Source organism: Abramis brama (genome assembly GCF_963993115.1).
Source record: "Abramis brama genome assembly, chromosome: 3".
Classification (NCBI taxonomy): domain Eukaryota; kingdom Metazoa; phylum Chordata; class Actinopteri; order Cypriniformes; family Leuciscidae; genus Abramis; species Abramis brama.
The window spans coordinates 59,907,142-59,930,033 of NC_139965.1; the positions used below are offsets into that span (position 1 = coordinate 59,907,142).

The window sequence follows — 22,892 nt, forward strand, 5'->3', positions numbered from 1 at the left end:
GTAATTACAGGAAACAGTACAGTTTACCGTTTGTGGAAATAAAAGTGTTAAATACAATTAGATATTTAATACAATTAAATGTTACTTTTTTTTTTATTTTGTTCTATTAACTATTTTTCACAATGTGATTGTTGGTGACCTGTATTAAAACTAATTGAGTTAATACCAGTATCATAATAACTCATTGTAATAATTGTACAATAATTCATAATAACTTAAAAATGTTAATAATAATAACTTAATAATAATAAAGTTGTATTGTCCCTGTTATTTAACTCATAGATAATAACAATTGCTTATTAGAAACTTCAGAAACTTTATAATTATACATGCAGTTTTTTTAACCTCATAATCATGAAAAAATGTGCTTTTAAAAAACAGCAGCGCCATTTAAAGTATATTGTACAGTACATTCAAAATGTTCAATGAAAACTGATCAGTTTAAAACGTTGAGGAAAAAAACCCTGAATGAAAGTGAAAGATTGGAGCTAAAACAAATACTCAAATCCCAGATAAATTATTTTTTTCCCTAAATAAAAGTCTGATCTTTCTCAGATATACTGTTGGGATACTGTCTTGTTATTGGATAATTAAAATAAATTATAATGGGAACTTTATGCATTTTAAAATTCTGATTTTTTTATTTATTTATTTATTACATTTTTTCCATTAGCACCGTTTCCGTTATCTAGGGAAATGCTGTGTTGTAAAAGGTCTCGTTTAGTGCATGATGGGAATAAAACAACAATAATAAAAGTATAACCTTGTGATAGAGATTCCTGTTTCTGGCTAATTTTAAAATGAAAACATCGATGGCTACAGCTTTGTCAGTGCATGACATCAACAGCTCTGACAATAACACTGTTTATCCACAGCGAATGAGACATTTTTATAAAAACAAATAAAGCAGTTTGTATATAAATAGACGCAACACGTACCGCGCAGCGCTTCTTTACAGGCAAATAAATAAAGTTCAGTTCATGTTGGACTTCCACCCATAATATCAGCGCTTCAACTTCAGTTCAGATATGGAGGAATAACGGTACAGGACGCCGGGAATACTGGGAGTTTGGGGTGGGATGGCTGGGATTGCGTTGCAGCAAATGACGCGCTGGCGCATCCGAATGACGTGTTCGCGTCGCGGTCAGTGTGCGTGAGCCTGTGACGTCAGCGCGTAGGGGAGACTCGATCTGTCACCACACCGGGGCACCAAAGATTGTTGTTTTATTTGATCTGATTAATAACATTATATTATTGGCAAAATGCTTTATACATAAATGTAGATTCTTTAAATCTCCTCCTTTGTTTATTATAGTCAGAAATGAAATAAAATGCTTCTCAGATGCCAGAATCCAAGAAAACCGTGTAATGTGTTTGTATTTTATAATCGAATCTGTATTTTGTATTCGAATTATTATGATTTAATTTGATGTATTATTATGTTTATTTTTTTATTTTATTTTATTTAGCCTTTTTTTTTCTTCTCTTTATATTGACTGTTTATGCCATTTTGTAGTATTGGTAAGTATTCAGATTTTGTATTCAATAAAAAAAGGTCCCATTGAACCTTCAAAAAAAGAAAAAAGTCACCACAATGTGGCAAATTGTCAATAAATGTATCTCAAAGTAGATTTAGTTTACAACTGTGATTTATCTTTAAAATTTTGGTCTGAAGTTAGTTCTTTTCTCTTTGCCCCAAGAAAGGTGAATTATAAATTATCTCTAAAAGATGTTCTTTCACACACAGAAGCAACATGTCTAAATATGTGATGAACTTCTACATCTTGCATGGTAAATATTACATCCATAAACAAAAATTTGCAAAATGCATACCTAAATGTAATTTATTCTTAATCGAGATGGAATCGCTAAAGAAGTTGTTAAAGTTAATTAAAAATAAAAATAATGAAATTTTGTTAAACTTTATGGAGAAATTCTTTATATTATAACGTCCCCACTATGTTTACTAAATTCTATGAATCTTGAATGTCTCAATAGGAAAAAGGAGGAAATATATATATATATATATATATATATATATATATATATATATATATATATATATATGTTTATGACTTGTTAATTTGTTTAAAGATGTGATATTTGTGAAGCATTGTTGATGTATACTGGTATGCTGGAATCAAGGTTTTTGAGTCATTTGTTTCAATAAAAGAAAAAAGAAAAGAAAAAAAAGTAGATTTAGTTTTTAAAGTCAGTTTAAAGACACATACATACAAAAAGCTGTTGAACATTTCCACCGTTATTGACCAAGCAAAAAACAGCTAATAAACAAACTGGCTCTAGTGGGGCATGTTGTCACAGTGGAAACCAGCTGATTTAATGACAGTGATTTTTTTTTTTGTGAAGCGTGAAATACTACCTAACTTTAATAATGAAACACAAAGAAATCAAAAACAGCATTGTTATTATGAACACAATTCAACCTTTCAGTTAAAATGTAAAATGTAATATTTTTTAAAGTTGACCTTTTTTTATTGTTCATTTAGGCTATGTACCCAACATAATGTTACATCAATTATTTTAAAATAATACATTATACAAAGAATAAATAAAAAATCTTGAGATTCTGTGGGGAAAAAAACATCCAAAACAAAATAGTACTTTCTTATATTTATTTATTTTTTTGTATTTGTAGTCAAAATCTCAAAATGTAAAACAACATGATTATGAGCTTATCATAACACAACAGATGCGTTAACACATTAAAATGCCCAGATTTTTAATTAAAAATAAAATATCTATATTTAAAAAAATATATATCTAAAAAATCAAAAATAGTCATATATATATATAATCTATATTTGACAAGTTACTTCATTAAGACACCAAGATGAGTATAAATACTAAAATAACAATAGATATCAGTAAACATAAGAATTATTGATTAGTCACATTATTCAGTTGCTTATTGCTGGTATAATGTTGGCTATATAAGGCATAAATGACAGGCTGATATTATAATCTCATCTCAAGCACATTTCTCTTAAAACTCCCTCATTCTGCTAACGATCCTTTGAAAGAGTAACGGTAACACTTTACAATAAGGTTCATTAGTTAACATGAACTAAGAAAAAACAATACTTCTTCAGCATTTATTAAGTTATTAAAATCAAAAGTTGTATTTGTTAACATTAGTTAATGCACTTTGAACTAACATGAACAAACAATGAACGGCTGTATTTTTATTAACTAAAATTAACAAAAATTAATAAATACAATAACAAATGTATTGCTCATTGTTAGTTCTTGTTAGTTTATAGGCTACATTAACTAATGTTAACTAATGAACCTTATTGTAAAGTGTTTCCAGAGTAACTAGCTTTGTTTAGCATAAATGACTGATATTATAATCTCAAGCACATTTCTCTTAAAACTTCCTTTATTCTGCTAACGATTCTTTGAACGAGTAACTAGCGTTGTTTGGCTGGATCCTTCAGCTTTCTTTAGCTTTGGTCTGGTTGTCTGGAGGGAGAGCTGTGGTGATGCCATGAGTGAGAGACACACACTTCTCTCTGACCTCCGGCCGAAGACGAAATCCTCCTTGGAAACTGAGGTCGAAGTATTCGGTGGGAGCGAAGGACAGGGGCTTTTCGGCAAACACGCCGTGAAGCCGTTCCCGCCACGCTTCCAACATTTGACTTCTCACGCTCGCTGGCGAGTGCGCCGGACACCAGAAGAGCTGAGGAGCGAGGACCTGAAACCCACAGAAGCGCAGCACTCCATTCTGTGTGCAAGAAAACACAAAAACTCTTTGTAATTTACATTTTTCTTAATCAATGTTAAAAATAATAATAATAATCTCAAAGATGTCGTATCATCCTCCCGGGACCCAGGAATAGACTTTCATCCACTGTAGTGGACGTTATATTTTAGTGAATTCTCTGACGCCAACATGTTAGGGCTGGGTATTGACACAATTTTCACAATTCGATTCGATTTCGATTCACAAGCTTCCGATTCCGATTCCGATTCAATATTGATTATTTTGGATATCAGGTACAATACATGGCAAATTTTCTCAAGGAAAACAAATCTCTTAACTATTATACTATATGAGTCAGTGGTAGCCTATAGGCTTCATTAGCCTACTATAATATTGAAGGTAAAAATTAACTGATTTGTATACAAACACTTAAATTACACTTATTTATTTTTATAACAATAAAGTTATATGAAATATAAACATTTAAATGGTGGCTGTCATAAAAACCTGCCAGATTTATTACATTAGCCAGAACATTAAAAATTATAATGAATATGTAATATGGTGCATATATTTAGCAAACTGCTCCTCTCTAGAGTTAATTTTTCTAGCTGACTAACGAGTTTATGGTCACTGGATATGTTTTTTCTGAGGTAAATGTGACGTTACATGACATTGTTTACTAACGTCTTTCCACGGTTGAAACACTGATTGAGCGATTCCATGTCACATGATACGGACTTCGATAAGTTGTACTCTGTCTTTTAACACACTTTCAGATGCTCATTCATGTTTATTTCGCGCTGTAACTGGTGTTATTAAGCCAGAAGAGAAGATCATGTGCTTCTCTTGAGCTGAGCCAGAGCGATCTCACGCCACAGCGCCAACATAGTATTTATGTTTTTGAATTTCGTAAGAAAATGGACGTAATTGAAATCTGAGACTTTGTTTCTTATCAATAATAACACAGCACAAAGATTATTGCGATTTATTGGATGGGATTCGCGCTACAATGTTCCATTTATTCATCAACTGAGAACAGGACGACTAATCGATTCTTGGGATTTAAGAATCGATATCGGTTCGTAAAAATGAGAATCGATTAAAATCGAGAAATCAATATTTTTTACCCAGCCCTAATACATGTCACAGTTTTAAAGGGTAACTCTCGCCAAAATGCAACCTAGGGTCTTTTTGTGAATCTACTCGAGGCAAACTTTCGTTTAAAAGCATAATTAGGATGGAAACGCCACTTTTAAGTTTGACCGTATTTTCGTATTCGGTCAAATTGCCTTTTGAATGGGAGTGAATGGGACACAACTATGATAACATCAAAATCGCTATTTTTAAAACACTAAGAAGGCTCGACACAACATGAAACTGTGCTGGAAGTATCACCAGGGGCTCTACACATGAACTCCAGCATTGAGAACATTGTTTGTGTACACAGAGTTTACTAAAAAGAAAGATTTTGAACAACTCGCTGTATCTGTGTGTCCGCCGGCATTTTGACAGTCAAAAATAGTCGATCTCCGAATGCGAATGAACTGACTCTGAATTTTAGTATTGTTTCTTATATGAGAATCAAGGACTGGACCTAATTGTTTTATAATTAGAATTAAATAACTAGTACTAAAATGTATTCTAAATGTACAAAAAATATATATGAACATCTGAAACCACACCTATGAAAAAGTCACATTTTCCTGGTGGCCTTTTAATTTTACAAGTAGATATTTTGCTGAGAGTGGCGTAAGCTAAAGGCCCTGATATAATCTTCTTTTTCGTGACCAGAGGTTTACTGTTAGCGAACATCTGACATTGAGAGCGGCGTTTAGATGAATATGTAAATATGTGCTGCACATTTTCCTCTCAATAACAAAATAAACAACAAAAATGACAGCGGTGAGAAAACAGCAGTTCAGAAAGCATCTGATCATGGATATGTGGATGTTTGCTATGCAATTCGTCTCTCCAGTAAAGTCATGTCACACTGAATTATATAAAGCACTTTATACAATAGATTGATTTAAAAGAGCAGCTTTACAGTAATTACACATGAAAAACGGTGTCAGTGTCTCTTTCAATTAGAATTACAGCTTCAGTTTCTACTATAAAGCGTCTCTCCAGGGTGTTCATGCTGTACTCGCGTCTGACCTCGACGGACTGAACAGAAGAAATGAACCAGAGAAAAAAATTAACCATTTGTACTCATAAAAGAAGGCGGAGCCTCAGAGCCACACCCACCTATTACATCATCACCACAGGCCAATGGCAGTTCAGAGGCGTTTACCAGCTAGAGTGAACTTTTCTGGAATATTCGCTTTGGCTGTTTCAAACTCCTGAAACGAACTTCATTTTGGCCTGATTTTGTTCGAAATGACGTCACACCAATTCGTTCTTCGATTTTGCTTGAAGTGTATCAAGTCCCACTGAAGTGTCTTGGAACGCGCAGCTTTGTATGATGATGCGCTGACATAATTTCCACTGAAACGGGAAGCTAAGGCGGGACATATTGAATGGCTCCTCCCTCTTTTCAAATTAGCCAATAGCGTTTAGTTTACCTCACAGACTGCAAGTCGTACTTGACAGCAAAGCGAATCCGAGCGCTGATGATACGTTGGATTCAATAATAGAGGTGTGAATAAATTCTATCCATTTCATTCTCAACCAACGGAAAACAGAATAAAACTCGAGCGTTCACTCCAACACATATTGCTCCGTGACACGTCAGCGCTCGCTTTGGTCAGGTGGTATTTATAGCATAGGGGGCGGAGCTTTAGATTCTACAGAGCATTTGATTGGACAGAAGATGTGATGAGAAGCTGAAGTCCGCGGTGATGTCATAAAAATCCCTGATCCATTTTAGCGTTTTGAATGCTTATATCTCCTAAAAGCGAATTTTGTCATTGTTTTGGAACACACCAGCTTATTCATAACCTTAAGGCTAACATATTCATACTAAAAGCTAAAAAACTTATATTTTGATTTCAGGGGGCCTTTAAAGGGCAGGTTTTTGGGTGTCTAAAATATATGACAAAACACATTCCATATGGATTTAATACACAATGCAACACTGATCCAGGATTACCCCATATTATAGGGGTGAGCGGGGCACAAACTAACGCACGCAGTTGTAACACACTGGTTTTATACTTCCACACATGCTATCATGACGAAACCTAGTCTATTTACTAGCTGCCATATCAACACTATATAAAGGACAAAATTACACCAAAATTCAGAAATCTTTGGAAGATATCACTAAAGATTAAATTTATAGCAAAAGTAAAATTCTTACTTATGTAAAGTTATCATCTCTGTTTTTTGTGTTTGTTTAAAATTAGACAAATCTGATATTATTTTATATCTGTTATTTAACAGTTCTTTAATGCTGATCTAACCAGGAGAAGACACTCGCCACAGTTGTGCAGGCGGGGCATCTTGTCACACTGCGTTACAATGAGCCCCTGTTAAAACTACGCTATTATATTCTATACTTTTATGAATTCTATTGAGAAACCATGAGAAAAAGGTGAATAAAGACTGATCAGAAATTATTTATCATTATTATGTTTTGAACTATGCTGTATAGCTGTGTTTTGCGGTGTGTTTGTTGTCAAACTCCAAAAAAGTGTTTATTTTTAATTATTAAATAAATGGCATTTTTTTTATATGAAAAAGTTAATAATTGTATATTAATTGAGAAAATATTTTAGTTTGTCTTGTATATTTTTTGATCAGACCAGATAACATTTTAAATCCCACATTTCACTTCCCTTCTTTCAGGGTAAATTAAGAAAAAAGTATACGCTGTATTAGGGCTGTCACGATGTTAGATTTTTCACACCACGGTTATTGTGGCCAAAAGATTTCACGATATCGATATATCGCGATATCTATAGAATCTATGGGGCGGGGGGTCAAATTAATTTTTACTTTGTTTATATAGTTTTTCTTTTTTACCCAACAAACATAAGGATACTAATAAACACAAGGCACATGCATTTTTACTTCTTGCGTACTCAATCTATGGCAAATTTTTGTGAAGGAAGACAAGCATGTGAAGTTTATCTGGTTTTAAACTGAAGCCAAACACTGTCTGAAGGTTTCCTGAAGAACTGAAAAGCTCTTAAACCTATTGCCAATAAAGTCATGCAGATAACAGATCTGAACAAAAAAAATCAAGTGCAAATACAAATATAAGATGAGTAAAGAAAACAGGGTTCTTAATTTTAATAATCACCCTTTATTAAATATATGAACACAGAAACCCCCTGTTAACAGTTAATGTCACGTTTCCCATTCCATGACTAGTAAAATAATAGCCGCGTCGCGTCTATGACAACTCGAGGTATCGCACAGCGGACGCGCACTTTCTCAGTTTATGGCCAGCAATGTCATTATGTTTAAGGACATTATGGAATTGAGATAATGTCTGTACTATGTTATGATTATACTGTACAATTAAATACAATAGTTGCTGAGTCTGTCATCTGAACACTTTACCTCAGAGCGTCCGTTAACTGAATGCATTGAGAATATCACCTGAAAATCCGATAACATCAGCAATTTTCATTCAAGCAGCTGATTTCTGTAAATAAATGTAAAACTAAATGTATATTGCAGCACAGGGGTGAAATCATTTAGGATGATTTGAGACAAATATAATGTAAATATAATGTAAATTTAATATAAAACGATGTAAATGGCGCTCTGTGTCGCGGCAGGATTTTGAACAAGGTCCTGAGCCGTTGCTGGGCGCCGCCGGTGTGTGTACACCATAGACTGTAAAAGGTGTACACTCATACAGAATGTGTTCTAATTTTAAATACGTGGCGCTGCGCTTCTCGTCCGGTGTGCGACCATCTTTAATGTGCTGTTTTCTTTGATGAAGTCGAAGAACTCTTTTCTTATTACTGGCGAGCTTACTTTTTTCGGTTGTGGACAGAGTCACTGTCAGAGTGTTTCACTCTAGCTGCGCGGGCGCGGACGAGCGCTGCGTCGTCTTCTTGACAGGTGTTCGCGGGTGCAATACTGCCACTTGAGAGGTCAACCAGGTACTGGCGCTGTAGTATTTACGTGTCATGTTATCATAAGAGTCCTATTCATTTTAAACATTGTGGTTATTATCGCCAATACCGGTATATTGTCACACTCTAAATTAACACGATGTCGATATTTCATGCTTTGAATATCACGATTATCGTCAACACCGGTATATTGCGACACCCCTACGCTGTATTAATGAAACAAAACCACATAATTGTACTGGACATATGGGAAATGATAAAAATACTCTGAACCCCAAGTTGATTTACACAAACTGAGAGAGTCAAAAAGCTCTCCCCTACAGGACGGTTGGCCGACAAATTTGCACAAAGATTTGTTTTCGCAGCTTAATTTGAATAAATGCTCTGTTTGGGAGGGATGTTTTAAGCTGTGAAACTAGTACACTGAACTGAAAGGTCAAACAAAAGTCATGATATGAGAAATGTATCTCACCTGTAAAGGCCAAAGGAGAACATTGATGTCTCCATGAACGGCTTCGGCCAGAAACATGGACTCTGTCGCATGCCCAGTGGTGAATGAAAGTATGGCCTTCTTATCCTGGTGTGAATGGTGCACGACATTTTAACTAAATATGATCACCATTAGAATCACAAAAACAGGAATCAACAGTGTCAGGTGCACAAAACAAGCCTTTTTCAGACCTTAAAAATGCCGTTGTCGTACATCTTCTGCAGGGTGAAGGCGAACCCTTGAGTTAAGACTCGGTCTATCCAGCCCTTCATGATGGCAGGAACACTGAACCATTAGAGAGGGAACTGTGAATATAATCAAATCATGTTATTGTTCTGAGATGGAGGTGAAATGTATGACACTATACTTTGACATGAGTATGGCAGTATTACCTGAAAGATCACCAGCTCTGCTTGCTCCAGCTTGTGTTGTTCTTCTGAAACGTCGTCACTCAATCGCCCGTCCTGCCATGCCGCCATCATCTCCTCATTGTACACAAAGTGCTCAGGGTTCTTCAGATCGCCTGTAATAGTTACAGTAATATAATGCTCCTTTCCTGTAGCTCAAACAGTAGAGCGTTGGCGCTTGCAACGCCATAAATGTAAATGTAAATGTAAATGTATTCATTTAGCAGACACTTTTATCCAAATGAGAGCAGTTAAACTAACAACAGGACAACAATATGCAAGTGCTATGACCCTTCCCAGTTTAGTCTAACACAGTACATGTACTTTTTTGTGTGTGTGTGAATGGATATAGAATAGAAGAGAAAGTGTTAGTATTAATTGATCAAGTGTTGCTGAAAAAGATGCGTCTATAGCATGGTCTGTCTGAATACTCGATTCTGATTGGCTGGAAGGTGTGAATTAAGTTAGGGATAATCCACGGCTGGCTGTGCATTAAATGAAATTTTATTTATTTAGGAGCACATTCAGGTAAACAACCAATCAGAGCAAGAGGAAGCTGGTATACAGTGCATTGAAATGGTTTATTGCACAGCTAGCCGTGGATTATCCTGCTTATACCACGGTCATTTACCAGCATTGACAACTTAAAGCTGTTATTTATATTTGCAGCGTAATATTTGACCAGAGGGGTAAAAAATTATCGTTATTTCCGTCAGTTACGGCTCGTTAGATCTAGCATTCGGCCTGCTTTACATCAAATACAGAGACAGAGAAAAGCGGTAAGATCAAAATTTGTTTAAATCAAGTTTCAGGGCTCATGATGTTTCTGTGAGTGCACAGCTCGATCTCTGATCTGTGTGTGTGTGTGTGTGTGTGTGTGTGCGTGTGTGTGTGTGTGTGTGTGTGTGTGTGCACGAGTGACGTGTGTGTGAGTGTGTATGTGAATGTGTGTGTGAGTGATATGTGTGTGTTTGTGTGAATGTGTGTGCAAGTGACGTATGTGTGAGTGTGTGTGTGCATGTGACGTGTGTGTATGTGTGTCTGCGTGCTTGAGTGACGTGTGTGTGTGTGAGTGTGTCACCAAGATACAGCTAGCCATTGATTATCCCTTACATGTTCACTGATAATTGCAACTTCAATGCTTCTTTTTAACCTATAACCTAGTTGTAGCTTTTTAATATAAATGCAGTTTATATCTTCCTTATATTTGTACATGAAGTAGATATTTGAGGATGTTACATGACAGCAAACTCCTACCCTTGATATCATCTGCAGTAGCTGAGGATTTAAAGCTCATAGCATAGAGATCCGACACCAGGACTTTATAGCCTTGCTTCGTCAAAGCCTCGACAGCGACGTCCCGCGCAGCAGCGTTGAATGAGACAGGACTCTGGTGGGCATAAACTATCAGTGCTGTCTTCTGTGCTGTTTACATCAACACACACACACACACACACACACACACACACACACACACACACACACACACACACACACACACACACACACACACACACACACACAGGGAGAGAGATTGAGTTAAAGGAGTAGTTCACTTTAAAATGAGAATTAGCCCATGATTTACTCACCCTCAAGTCATCCTAGGTGTATATGACATTCTTCTTTCAGACGAATACAATTGGAGTTGTATTAAAAAAATGTCCTGACACTTCAAAGCTTTATAATGGCAGTGAATTGCAAAGAAGTTCATCTATTCATCATAAAAGAGCATCTATCCATCATAAAAGTGCATCTATTAATCATAAAAGAGCATCTATCCATCATAAAAGTGCATCTATTCATCATAAGTGCATCTATCCATCATAAAAGTGCATCTATCATCATAAAAGTGCATCTATCCATGATAAAAGCGCATCTATTCATCATAAAAGTGCATCTATCCATCATAAGTGCATCTATTCATCATAAAAGAGCATCTATCCATCATAAAAGTGCATCTATTCATCATAAGTGCATCTATCCATCATAAAAGTGCATCTATCATCATAAAAGTGCATCTATCCATGATAAAAGCGCATCTATTCATCATAAAAGTGCATCTATCCATCATAAGTGCATCTATCATCATAAAAGTGCATCTATCCATCATAAAAGTGCATCTATCCATGATAAAAGCGCATCTATTCATCATAAAAGTGCATCTATCCATCATAAGTGCATCTATTCATCATAAAAGAGCATCTATCCATCATAAAAGTGCATCTATTCATCATAAGTGCATCTATCCATCATAAAAGTGCATCTATCATCATAAAAGTGCATCTATCCATCATAAAAGTGCATCTATCCATCATAAAAGTGCATCTATTCATCATAAAAGTGCATCTGTCCATCATTAAAGTGCATCTGTCCATCATTAAAGTGCTCCACAGGCTCCAGGCGTTAATAAAGGCCTTCTGAAGCGAAATCAATGAGTTTGTGTAAGAAAAATATTCATAGAACACGTTACAAAGTAAAATTCTAGTTTCTGGCCAAACGAACATACTACGTCAGAAGTAGCGTAAATATCAGCAGTGCGTCGCATTACTCGCAGAAATTGCGCTTTACACTTAAGGCAGATCCGAATGTTCGTTTGGCCGGAAGCTAGTTATTTTACTTTATAAAGTTTTAAATGTGAATATTTTTCTTACACAAACTCATCACTTCGCTTCAGAAGGCCTTTATTAACCCCCCAGAGCAGTGTGGAGCACTTTTATGATGGAAATGATGCACTTTCATGATGGAAATGATGCACTTTTATGATGGATAGATGCACTTTATGATGGATAAATGCACTTTTATGATGGAAATGATGCACTTTTATGATGGAAATGATGCACTTTTATGATGGATAGATGCACTTTATGATGGATAGATGCACTTTTATGATGGAAATGATGCACTTTTATGATGGATAGATGCACTTTTATAATGGAAATGATGCACTTTTATGATGATAGATGCACTTTTATGATGGAAATGATGCACTTTTATGATGGATAGATGCACTTTATGATGGAAATTATGCACTTTTATGATGGAAATGATGCACTTTTATGATGGACAGATGCACTTTTATGATGGAAATGATGCATTTTTATGATGGAAATGATGCACTTTAATGATGGATAGATGCACTTTATGATGGATAGATGCACTTTTATGATGGAAATGATGCACTTTTATGATGAATAGATGCACTTTTATGATGGATAGATGCACTTTTATGATGGAAATGATGCACTTTATGATGGATAGATGCACTTTTATGATGGAAATGATGCACTTTTATGATGGAAATTATGCACTTTTATGATGGATAGATGCACTTTTATGATGGAAATTATGCACTTTTATGATGGATAGATGCACTTTATGATGGAAATTATGCACTTTTATGATGGAAATGATGCACTTTTATGATGGAAATTATGCACTTTTATGATGGAAATGATGCACTTTTATGATGGATAGATGCACTTTATGATGGATAGATACACTTTATGATGGAAATGATGCACTTTTATGATGGAAATGATGCACTTTTATGATGGAAATGATGCACTTTTATGATGGATAGATGCACTTTATGATGGATAGATACACTTTATGATGGAATGATGCACTTTCATGATGGAAATGATGCACTTTTATGATGGAAATGATGCACTTTTATGATGGAAATGATGCACTTTTATGATGATAGATGCACTTTTATGATGGAAATGATGCACTTTTATGATGATAGATGCACTTTTATGATGGAAATGATGCACTTTTATGATGGATAGATGCACTTTATGATGGAAATTATGCACTTTTATGATGGAAATGATGCACTTTTATGATGGACAGATGCACTTTTATGATGGAAATGATGCATTTTTATGATGGAAATTATGCACTTTAATGATGGATAGATGCACTTTATGATGGAAATGATGCACTTTATGATGGATAGATGCACTTTCATGATGGAAATGATGCACTTTTATGATGGAAATGATGCACTTTTATGATGGAAATGATGCACTTTTATGATGATAGATGCACTTTTATGATGGAAATGATGCACTTTTATGATGGATAGATGCACTTTATGATGGAAATTATGCACTTTTATGATGGAAATGATGCACTTTTATGATGGACAGATGCACTTTTATGATGGAAATGATGCATTTTTATGATGGAAATTATGCACTTTAATGATGGATAGATGCACTTTATGATGGATAGATGCACTTTTATGATGGAAATGATGCACTTTTATGATGAATAGATGCACTTTTATGATGGATAGATGCACTTTTATGATGGAAATGATGCACTTTATGATGGATAGATGCACTTTTATGATGGAAATGATGCACTTTTATGATGGAAATGATGCACTTTTATGATGGATAGATGCACTTTTATGATGGAAATTATGCACTTTTATGATGGAAATGATGCACTTTTATGATGGAAATGATGCACTTTTATGATGGAAATGATGCACTTTATGATGGATAGATGCACTTTTATGATGGAAATGATGCACTTTTATGATGGAAATGATGCACTTTTATGATGGATAGATGCACTTTATGATGGATAGATACACTTTATGATGGAATGATGCACTTTCATGATGGAAATGATGCACTTTTATGATGGAAATGATGCACTTTTATGATGGAAATGATGCACTTTTATGATGGATAGATGCACTTTATGATGGAAATGATGCACTTTATGATGGATAGATGCACTTTTATGATGGAAATGATGCACTTTTATGATGGAAATGATGCACTTTTATGATGGAAATGATGCACTTTTATGATGGATAGATGCACTTTATGATGGATAGATACACTTTATGATGGAATGATGCACTTTTATGATGGATAGATGCACTTTTATGATGGAAATGATGCACTTTTATGATGGAAATGATGCACTTTTATGACCTTCAATCTGTTGGTTGCAATCCACTGCCATTATAAAGCTTGGAAGGGCCAGGAGATTTTAGAATATAACTCTGATTGCATTCGTCTGAAAGAAGAAAGTCATATACACCTATGATGACTTGAGGGTGAGTAAATCATGGGCTAATTTTCACTTTAAAGTGAACTACTCCTTTAAGGTCATTTACCCACAGGATGGCAGTGGAGATTTACACGATTTTCCACAAGAGTAAAAAACAGTAACAGCAATAACAATCGATTTCAAACTGAGGAATAAAGATGTCCTGAAAAGAGATCTGATAGATTTTAGCATAGCAACTAACTCCCGGACCCAGGCAGCGCAAAACCGAGATAAAAGTTTTCACTGACCAGACAGACAAAACAGGGCTAAAGGTGCCTTTGATTTTATTTTCCTCTAAACCACAAAAACTTGCCGGGGCACTTTCCAAAACAGCTTTTTAAGATTCACGTGGATTTTTGGCTGATTCTTGATGGCAGCAAAGTTGATTCTGCGCTACTTGATGTAATATTTGATGTGTTTTAAAATGTTGTAGATTCAAGTAGCAAATGAGAATTATTATTGAAAATTAAGAATATATTTTGAGATAAAGGTCTTAATGATTTTCAGTTTTGTTCAAAGTAGCTAAAGCAGTTTTTCAATAACAGAGGAATATGTAAAAGCGTGGTATTTGGGGTAAAAGGCACAATAAATAACAAGTTAATAAATATCTGGCTAACTTTTCCATTTGTTGACATGAGTGCAGATTCAGATGGGAAATATCATATATTAAGTTGAGTTTTCAGCTTAGAGATAATCACCATATTTATAATCAAACCATCATATTTAAAAAATAAAATCTACATGAATCATATCATATGATGAAAATATATTTAATTAATTAATTAATAATATTAAATTATTATGGGATCTCCTTCAATGCTCTTTACTTTTTAAAATAATTTTATTTCTGTATTTTTAAAAGATATTTTTATATTAACATATTTTAATGAAGGTATATTTATTGAACAAAAATGAATTATTTTATTTATCAGAATAAACAAAATAGTAAAAACTTTGCTAAAGTGATTGTTTTGAACAAGTATTAATTTAGAAATTATTAAAAGCATATTATTTTATCTAAAGAATGTGTATCGATACTGTGTTTTTTACTCCGTGTGTCTGTGGGGTAAAAGGACCTACTCACTACCATTATACATTTATATGATTTTTAAACAAAATAAACCACTTTTATGATTTATTTTCACACAAAATCTGTAGCTCCACCAATGTTCAATGCAAACATATATTTGTTTTCTCCAATCACACACTATGGGAATATTGAAAAGCACATTTTTCCTAAGGTGTGCCTTTAGCCCCATTGTATCCTACACAAAATATTCTGGCAAATGCATAGTATTTTTAAATCGACTTTAGGTCATACAGTATTTAGATTGGTGCACAATATAGATATTAATATTTCATTCCAAACGTAGCCAAAGAATGTTGAAAACTTGGGGGGGAATTAACAAGCAAAGACTTTCCTTTGATATTTTTTTCTTTCTAATTACTTGGGATTTGCCTTGTACTTGAGATTATCACTGACCTAGTTACTTCTCTCACTATCCAAACCTGTGTGATTTTCTTTGTTTTGTTAAACATTTTAAGAAATTAATGTTTTTTTTGCCAATACAATTGAAGTCAGTGGTCACCAAAACTGTTTGTTTTCCAGCATTCATCAAAAAGTCTTCTTTCGTGTAGAAGAAAGTCATACAAGTTTATTTGAGAGAATTTTTGTGTGAACTATAACCTTTAACAGATATGATGCAAAAATGGTACAATGAATTAGTTATGGTCAAACACTAACTGACTAATCTAAAATAAAATGCATATGAGTGCAGATTTCTCACCCATTTCTCGTTGCATGCAATCCTCAGTTCTGCACCAGGATGAAGAGAGAAAGGTCTTGGGCTTGTAAATGAGCTGCTCTTATAATCCTTCCAACGCACGCGTGCGAAGAAGTGTCCGATCCCGTCTCAGGTTTCAGGCTCTGTGAATGTATAACCTGTGAGGTTAAGGAAAGGGTTTGACTGATTGGTCAAATGAACAGACATCTTGGTGACAATTGTTATGGAAAATTTTCATTGACTTTCAGTAAAACATTGAAATGACCTTCTATACGTGGTCTACGTGGTAAAACTGACGTGTATGTGTTTCTCTTAATGCTGGGTAACAGGTGGGACGTCAGGAGGCGGCAGAATGAGAAGAGACCTCTGACTTCTAGGGTCAGAGGTCGCCCAATTTAGAACTTGTGAGTTTGTAAGAACAAACTTAGCAGTATCAGAAAACTAGCAGGGAAGCCTCTCCTTGTTTAGATAAGGGCCTGTAAGCAGAAGACCTTGAAAGCAGTATAGACTCATCTGCCCTCCCTCTCGTCGTCGCACTTGTTTCACAGACTGTACTGGTGACTTCTGTGTGGCAACTGGGACTTCTTGCAAGAATAAAATACTTTTTAATGATCATTTGAATTTCAGAGTGTCTCTTACGCAGTTGATGATTGTTTAATGAATTTTTGCCACAACACAATCTAGTTAAATATGCGAGTCAATGGAATGCAGCTCTGGTACTTTTGCTTCTTCAGGGAGTCATGCACCTTTTAATTGTTTTCTTACTTGCAGCTCTGTGTGAAATATAAAACTAACACTTAGCAGTGTTAAATAAACATAAACATATACACACAGAAACCGGTACAGTTTTTAATGTTTTTAAAATAAGTCTCTAATGCTCACCAAGCCAGCATTTATTTGATTAAAAATACATTTATATATAATTCTTTTGTACAGTTTTTGTTTCTGCTGGACAAACAAACCCTTTTTGGCCTGAAATAAGCATGCAATAGAAAAAAATATATAAAATATATATAATTCAAGAGCGCATGGTACTCAAAAAAACAAACAAAGAAAAAAACCCTGGGCGCTCCAGAAGGGGAACAAAACGCAAACAATAGTTGGTGGATCCTATGACATAGAAGAGATCAAATTCCACATCCAGGCACTAGATAGATTTGTATCTTTTTATAAAGCCTTTATTTGCAGGGCAGGGCTACATATAATAATCATGCAATGTTGAAGTCCATTTGTCTCAAAAATCCGAGGCAAGACATTTTTGCTTTTAGTGGCTCTGCTGCATTTTAATTGTGGATATATTGATATTTAAACTGCTGGAAGGAACCGTCTCGCATTATGAGTTTCAGCTGATTAAAGCAAGAAAGTTCCATTAGGAGCTGTCAAATATATTCCAGAGTGAACATAAGATTTAGATGTAATACTAAAACAACACACTGGTTTGTCAAGGGGAAGTTATTTCAATGCAAATGAGCTGAAGATCAGACAGAGCTGAAAAGATCGACGCCAGGGACGGGTTGTGGCACATTGGCTCACTGTAAATTGATCCTCAAGTGTAAATGCATCTGAAATCAGTCCCACAAAGGGGAACAACAAGCGTCACATGATGACCGACAAAAAGGGAAGAGCATCTTTAGGTTTCAGTCTCTTCACTGCCTGCCATTCCTGAGAAACATTTCATATTTGTCTTACACAGCTGTCAATGCAATAGCCGTGCAATAAAGAATAATACAGGTGAAAATGGGTAAAAGGCTGTCCTCGCTACCCTTATACATTTATACGATTTTTAAACAAAATAAACCACTTTTATAATTTATTTTCACACAAAATCTGTTGCACCATCAATGTTCATTACAAACATATATATTTTTCTGCAATCTTACACTATGAGAATAGTGAAAAGCACCAGTATTCTGGTGAAAATGCAAGATCTGCAATTCAGATTTTTTTTTTTTCAATAAAAATCTGTATCTTTGTCTTGTTTTTACTATAAAATATCCTTGAAACAAGGTACATTTACTTGTAAAGAAAAACTGTGCATGATAATAATAGACTTTTAGAGGGTGAATACAGGCAAGGACAACTGCTAAAATGGGAAAGAAACAAGGACAATAAATGGCAAAAATATCTGATATATTTCACATATTTCAAAATATTTACCTTTTCCTCTTAAATGTATTGTTCTTTGTTGTTTTTTTTGCACCTAAAACGAGAGAGAACAGTTTATATATATATATATATATATATATATATATATATATATATATATATATATATATATATATATATATATATATACAGTGAGGAAAATAAATATTTGAACACCCTGCTATTTTGCAAGTTCTCCCACTTAGAAATCATGGAGGGGTCTGAAATTGTCATCGTAGGTGCATGTCCACTGTGAGAGACATAATCAAAAAAAAAAAAAAATCCAGAAATCACAATGTATGATTTTTTAACTATTTATTTGTATGATACAGCTGCAAATAAGTATTTGAACACCTGAGAAAATCAATGTTAATATTTGGTACAGTAGCCTTTGTTTGCAATTACAGAGGTCAAACGTTTCCTGTAGTTTTTCACCAGGTTTGCACACACTGCAGGAGGGATTTTGGCCCACTCCTCCACACAGATCTTCTCTAGATCAGTCAGGTTTCTGGGCTGTCGCTGAGAAACACGGAGTTTGAGCTCCCTCCAAAGATTCTCTATTGGGTTTAGGTCTGGAGACTGGCTAGGCCACGCCAGAACCTTGATATGCTTCTTACAGAGCCACTCCTTGGTTATCCTGGCTGTGTGCTTCGGGTCATTGTCATGTTGGAAGACCCAGCCTCGACCCATCTTCAATGCTCTAACTGAGGGAAGGAGGTTGTTCCCCAAAATCTCGCAATACATGGCCCCGGTCATCCTCTCCTTAATACAGTGCAGTCGCCCTGTCCCATGTGCAGAAAAACACCCCCAAAGCATGATGCTACCACCCCCATGCTTCACAGTAGGGATGGTGTTCTTGGGATGGTACTCATCATTCTTCTTCCTCCAAACACGTTTAGTGGAATTATGACCAAAAAGTTCTATTTTGGTCTCATCTGACCACATGACTTTCTCCCATGACTCCTCTGGATCATCCAAATGGTCATTGGCAAACTTAAGACGGGCCTTGACATGTGCTGGTTTAAGCAGGGGAACCTTCCGTGCCATGCATGATTTCAAACCATGACATCTTAGTGTATTACCAACAGTAACCTTGGAAACGGTGGTCCCAGCTCTTTTCAGGTCATTGACCAGCTCCTCCCGTGTAGTTCTGGGCTTATTTCTCACCTTTCTTAGGATCATTGAGACCCCACGAGGTGAGATCTTGCATGGAGCCCCAGTCCGAGGGAGATTGACAGTCATGTTTAGCTTCTTCCATTTTCTAATGATTGCTCCAACAGTGGACCTTTTTTCACCAAGCTGCTTGGCAATTTCCCCGTAGCCCTTTCCAGCCTTGTGGAGGTGTACAATTTTGTCTCTAGTGTCTTTGGACAGCTCTTTGGTCTTGGCCATGTTAGTAGTTGGATTCTTACTGATTGTATGGGGTGGACAGGTGTCTTTATGCAGCTAACGACCTCAAACAGGTGCATCTAATTTAGGATAATAAATGGAGTGGAGGTGGACATTTTAAAGGCAGACTAACAGGTCTTTGAGGGTCAGAATTCTAGCTGATAGACAGGTGTTCAAATACTTATTTGCAGCTGTATCATACAAATAAATAGTTAAAAAATCATACATTGTGATTTCTGGATTTTTTTTTTTTAGATTATGTCTCTCACAGTGGACATGCACCTACGATGACAATTTCAGACCCCTCCATGATTTCCAAGTGGGAGAACTTGCAAAATAGCAGGGTGTTCAAATACTTATTTTCCTCACTGTATATATATATATATATATATATATATATTCAGATATCTACTCGAAAAACAAGACATTAATTAATAATAATAATGGTGATCTTCAGTGAGAAGACAAATTCTGAGTTTATTGACAACACACGAGTTGACGACTTTGATTTATAGTTAAAGGGATAGTTCACCAAAAAAAAAAAAAAAAAAATCTGTCATCATTCATCTGCTACTCACCCTCAAGTTGTTTCAAACCTGTATGAGTTTCTTTCTTCTACTGAACAGTGAACACAAAATATATTTTGAACAATATGGGTAACCAAACAAAAAAACAGTTTATACAGTAGGACCCATTTGAAGTAAATAAAAGAGAATTCATTGCTCTGGACATTGTTTATTTTTGTAATGACAGTCATAATTTCTACATGAAACAAATTCTTTTATACCTTTTTTTTTTTTCCCAACTATTTACAACATACGTTAAACATATCAAAATCAACATAAACATTTAAATTTACAGTACATAAAATAAGAAAAATTATGTAGACTTTTATTCAGCTGAGTGGGAGACCCTGGTGAGCTGCTGGACCGGGATGTGCTCCACAATAGAGACCCTGGTAAGGCCTCCTGCTGGTGGGACATGATCTGGGATGCTCTCCAGAGTGTTTGACTGCATATTTTCACTATCCACTAAGTTGTCTACCAACAGGTTTGCAGGGCTGACTCATGGAATAAAAATTGAGATACTTTATTACACTAAAGTACTTTTAATAACCACTAATATCGCATTGGCGAAAAACTAGTCATATATTTTAAACCTTAGCTAAGCAATTTTTTTATTTTTTATTTTTCATTATCTTGCATACTGTAATGTACTTAAGGTATCAAGAGTAAAAGTAAAGGAATTCTGCAGGGAAAAAAAAACCTTGTCAGGGTTTTTATGATGTTTTGCATTTCTATTACTGCATGTTGCATTTTACTTCTGAATATTTTCAAGGTTGATACATTTAAACTATATACTTTTGTGTAGTTTAATGTAAAACAATGCATCATATTGTAAAATAACAATTTTGTAGTGTTGCTGTCCCGTGTGGGAAAATTACTTCGAGTATTAACTAAGTATGTAGTTCCTTACATACCAACACTGGTTATTTTGAAAATTAAAGCTGCAGTCGGCAAGTCTGGCAGATTGGGTCGACTTAGCCAAAATTTTGACTCTCCTGCCCCTCCCCCACTACCAGCGAGCACCCTCCCATCGAGGTCGTGCTCGTCAGTGCGTGTGTACCTGATTTTCTGTGAACGCGTCCGTCTCTTCAGCATCAATCAACACCATGGACTCGGAGGTAGGCTGCCCTGGCTAGTCTATCCATAGATAGCAATAACCGAGGAATTGGAAGCTTGTTAGTAGATTTTCTCTCCGCCATCACGCTTCGTGCAATCTTCAGGCGAACTTCAGGCGTGTCGTGTGCATGTGATATTGTAACGTGCGCGAGGGAGGGGGATCTGTGGTGTGTGCACGACCTGTGATTGACAGTCAGATCTCACACCCCCCTGCGCTGATTGGACCCGATGATCCGGGAGCGGTGGATTTTTGCAAAACAAATAACACGCTCCAGGTGGAGTTAGAAGCTCGGGTTTTTTCTAAAACCACCTTATTTATGTTGTTCTGTCGGATTATAGTGTCGATTTCACTGAATATGATCAAAAAAAATTTGCCGACGGCAGCTTTAAAGTAACAAAATGTAGGCCTATTGTCACAATATTAACAAATTGTTGCTAACTACAGCTGCGTCCCATTTCAAAGGGCGCATCTGAAGCGCTCGGACCGGTCTAGCCTATGGAGGATTGTTCTTGTCGCCTAGCAACAGTGACTGACATTCGCACTGGACTTTTTATATTCAACTGGGTTTTATATTCAAATGGGGTTAAAAACCTGTGTAAATATATTTACCATTTATGTGCATAATAAAAAGAATACACTAGCCTACAAAATCGCATCAAGGTAAGATATAAATGAACATTTGAATCTTCGGCTAAGCCGAAAGTATGACCTGAAACATCCTTAATACCATGTCCTCCAGTAAAATATAAAACATAAAAATGACAATAGCCAATTCTGGCTCCATAGCATATCAAATGAATTGTCAGGATGGCAGCATACTCTCGCACCGTTGCTTGGCGCCTGGAGCGGTAATCGGGAACACCTGGCGGCACAATTAGGAAATCCTACGGAGGCTACATGGTGCGTCCTTCGGAGGACGCATAGGCTGCATCCTTGAAGTCTTCAGTCCTTCGAAGGATGCAGCCTTCACATTGGGACACTAGCGTTCTTTGTGAAGAATTTTCGGAGCCTGATGAAGTCGGTATAGATATGTGTTTAATACTACAATATATACCCGATGTTACAGTTACTGCACTTGCCGCCCAGAACAAAAGAGAACATCCCAATCGAGTGAAGGGATTGCTGAAACTGAAATGGAAGCACACATCTTACCTAATTCAG

General features: G+C 35.6%; 1 protein-coding gene across 1 annotated transcript; it reads right to left on the reverse strand.

Annotated features, from left to right (window-relative positions):
- Positions 1-3,371: 3,371 nt before the first annotated feature.
- Positions 3,372-16,521, reverse strand: nqo1 (NAD(P)H dehydrogenase, quinone 1; the record flags this gene model as incomplete). Its single annotated transcript, XM_084109667.1, is given in 7 exon segments — positions 3,372-3,745; positions 9,230-9,334; positions 9,439-9,540; positions 9,544-9,552; positions 9,640-9,770; positions 10,912-11,079; positions 16,518-16,521. Coding segments are annotated over 7 exon segments (810 nt in total). The 3' UTR covers positions 3,372-3,454.
- Positions 16,522-22,892: the final 6,371 nt, after the last annotated feature.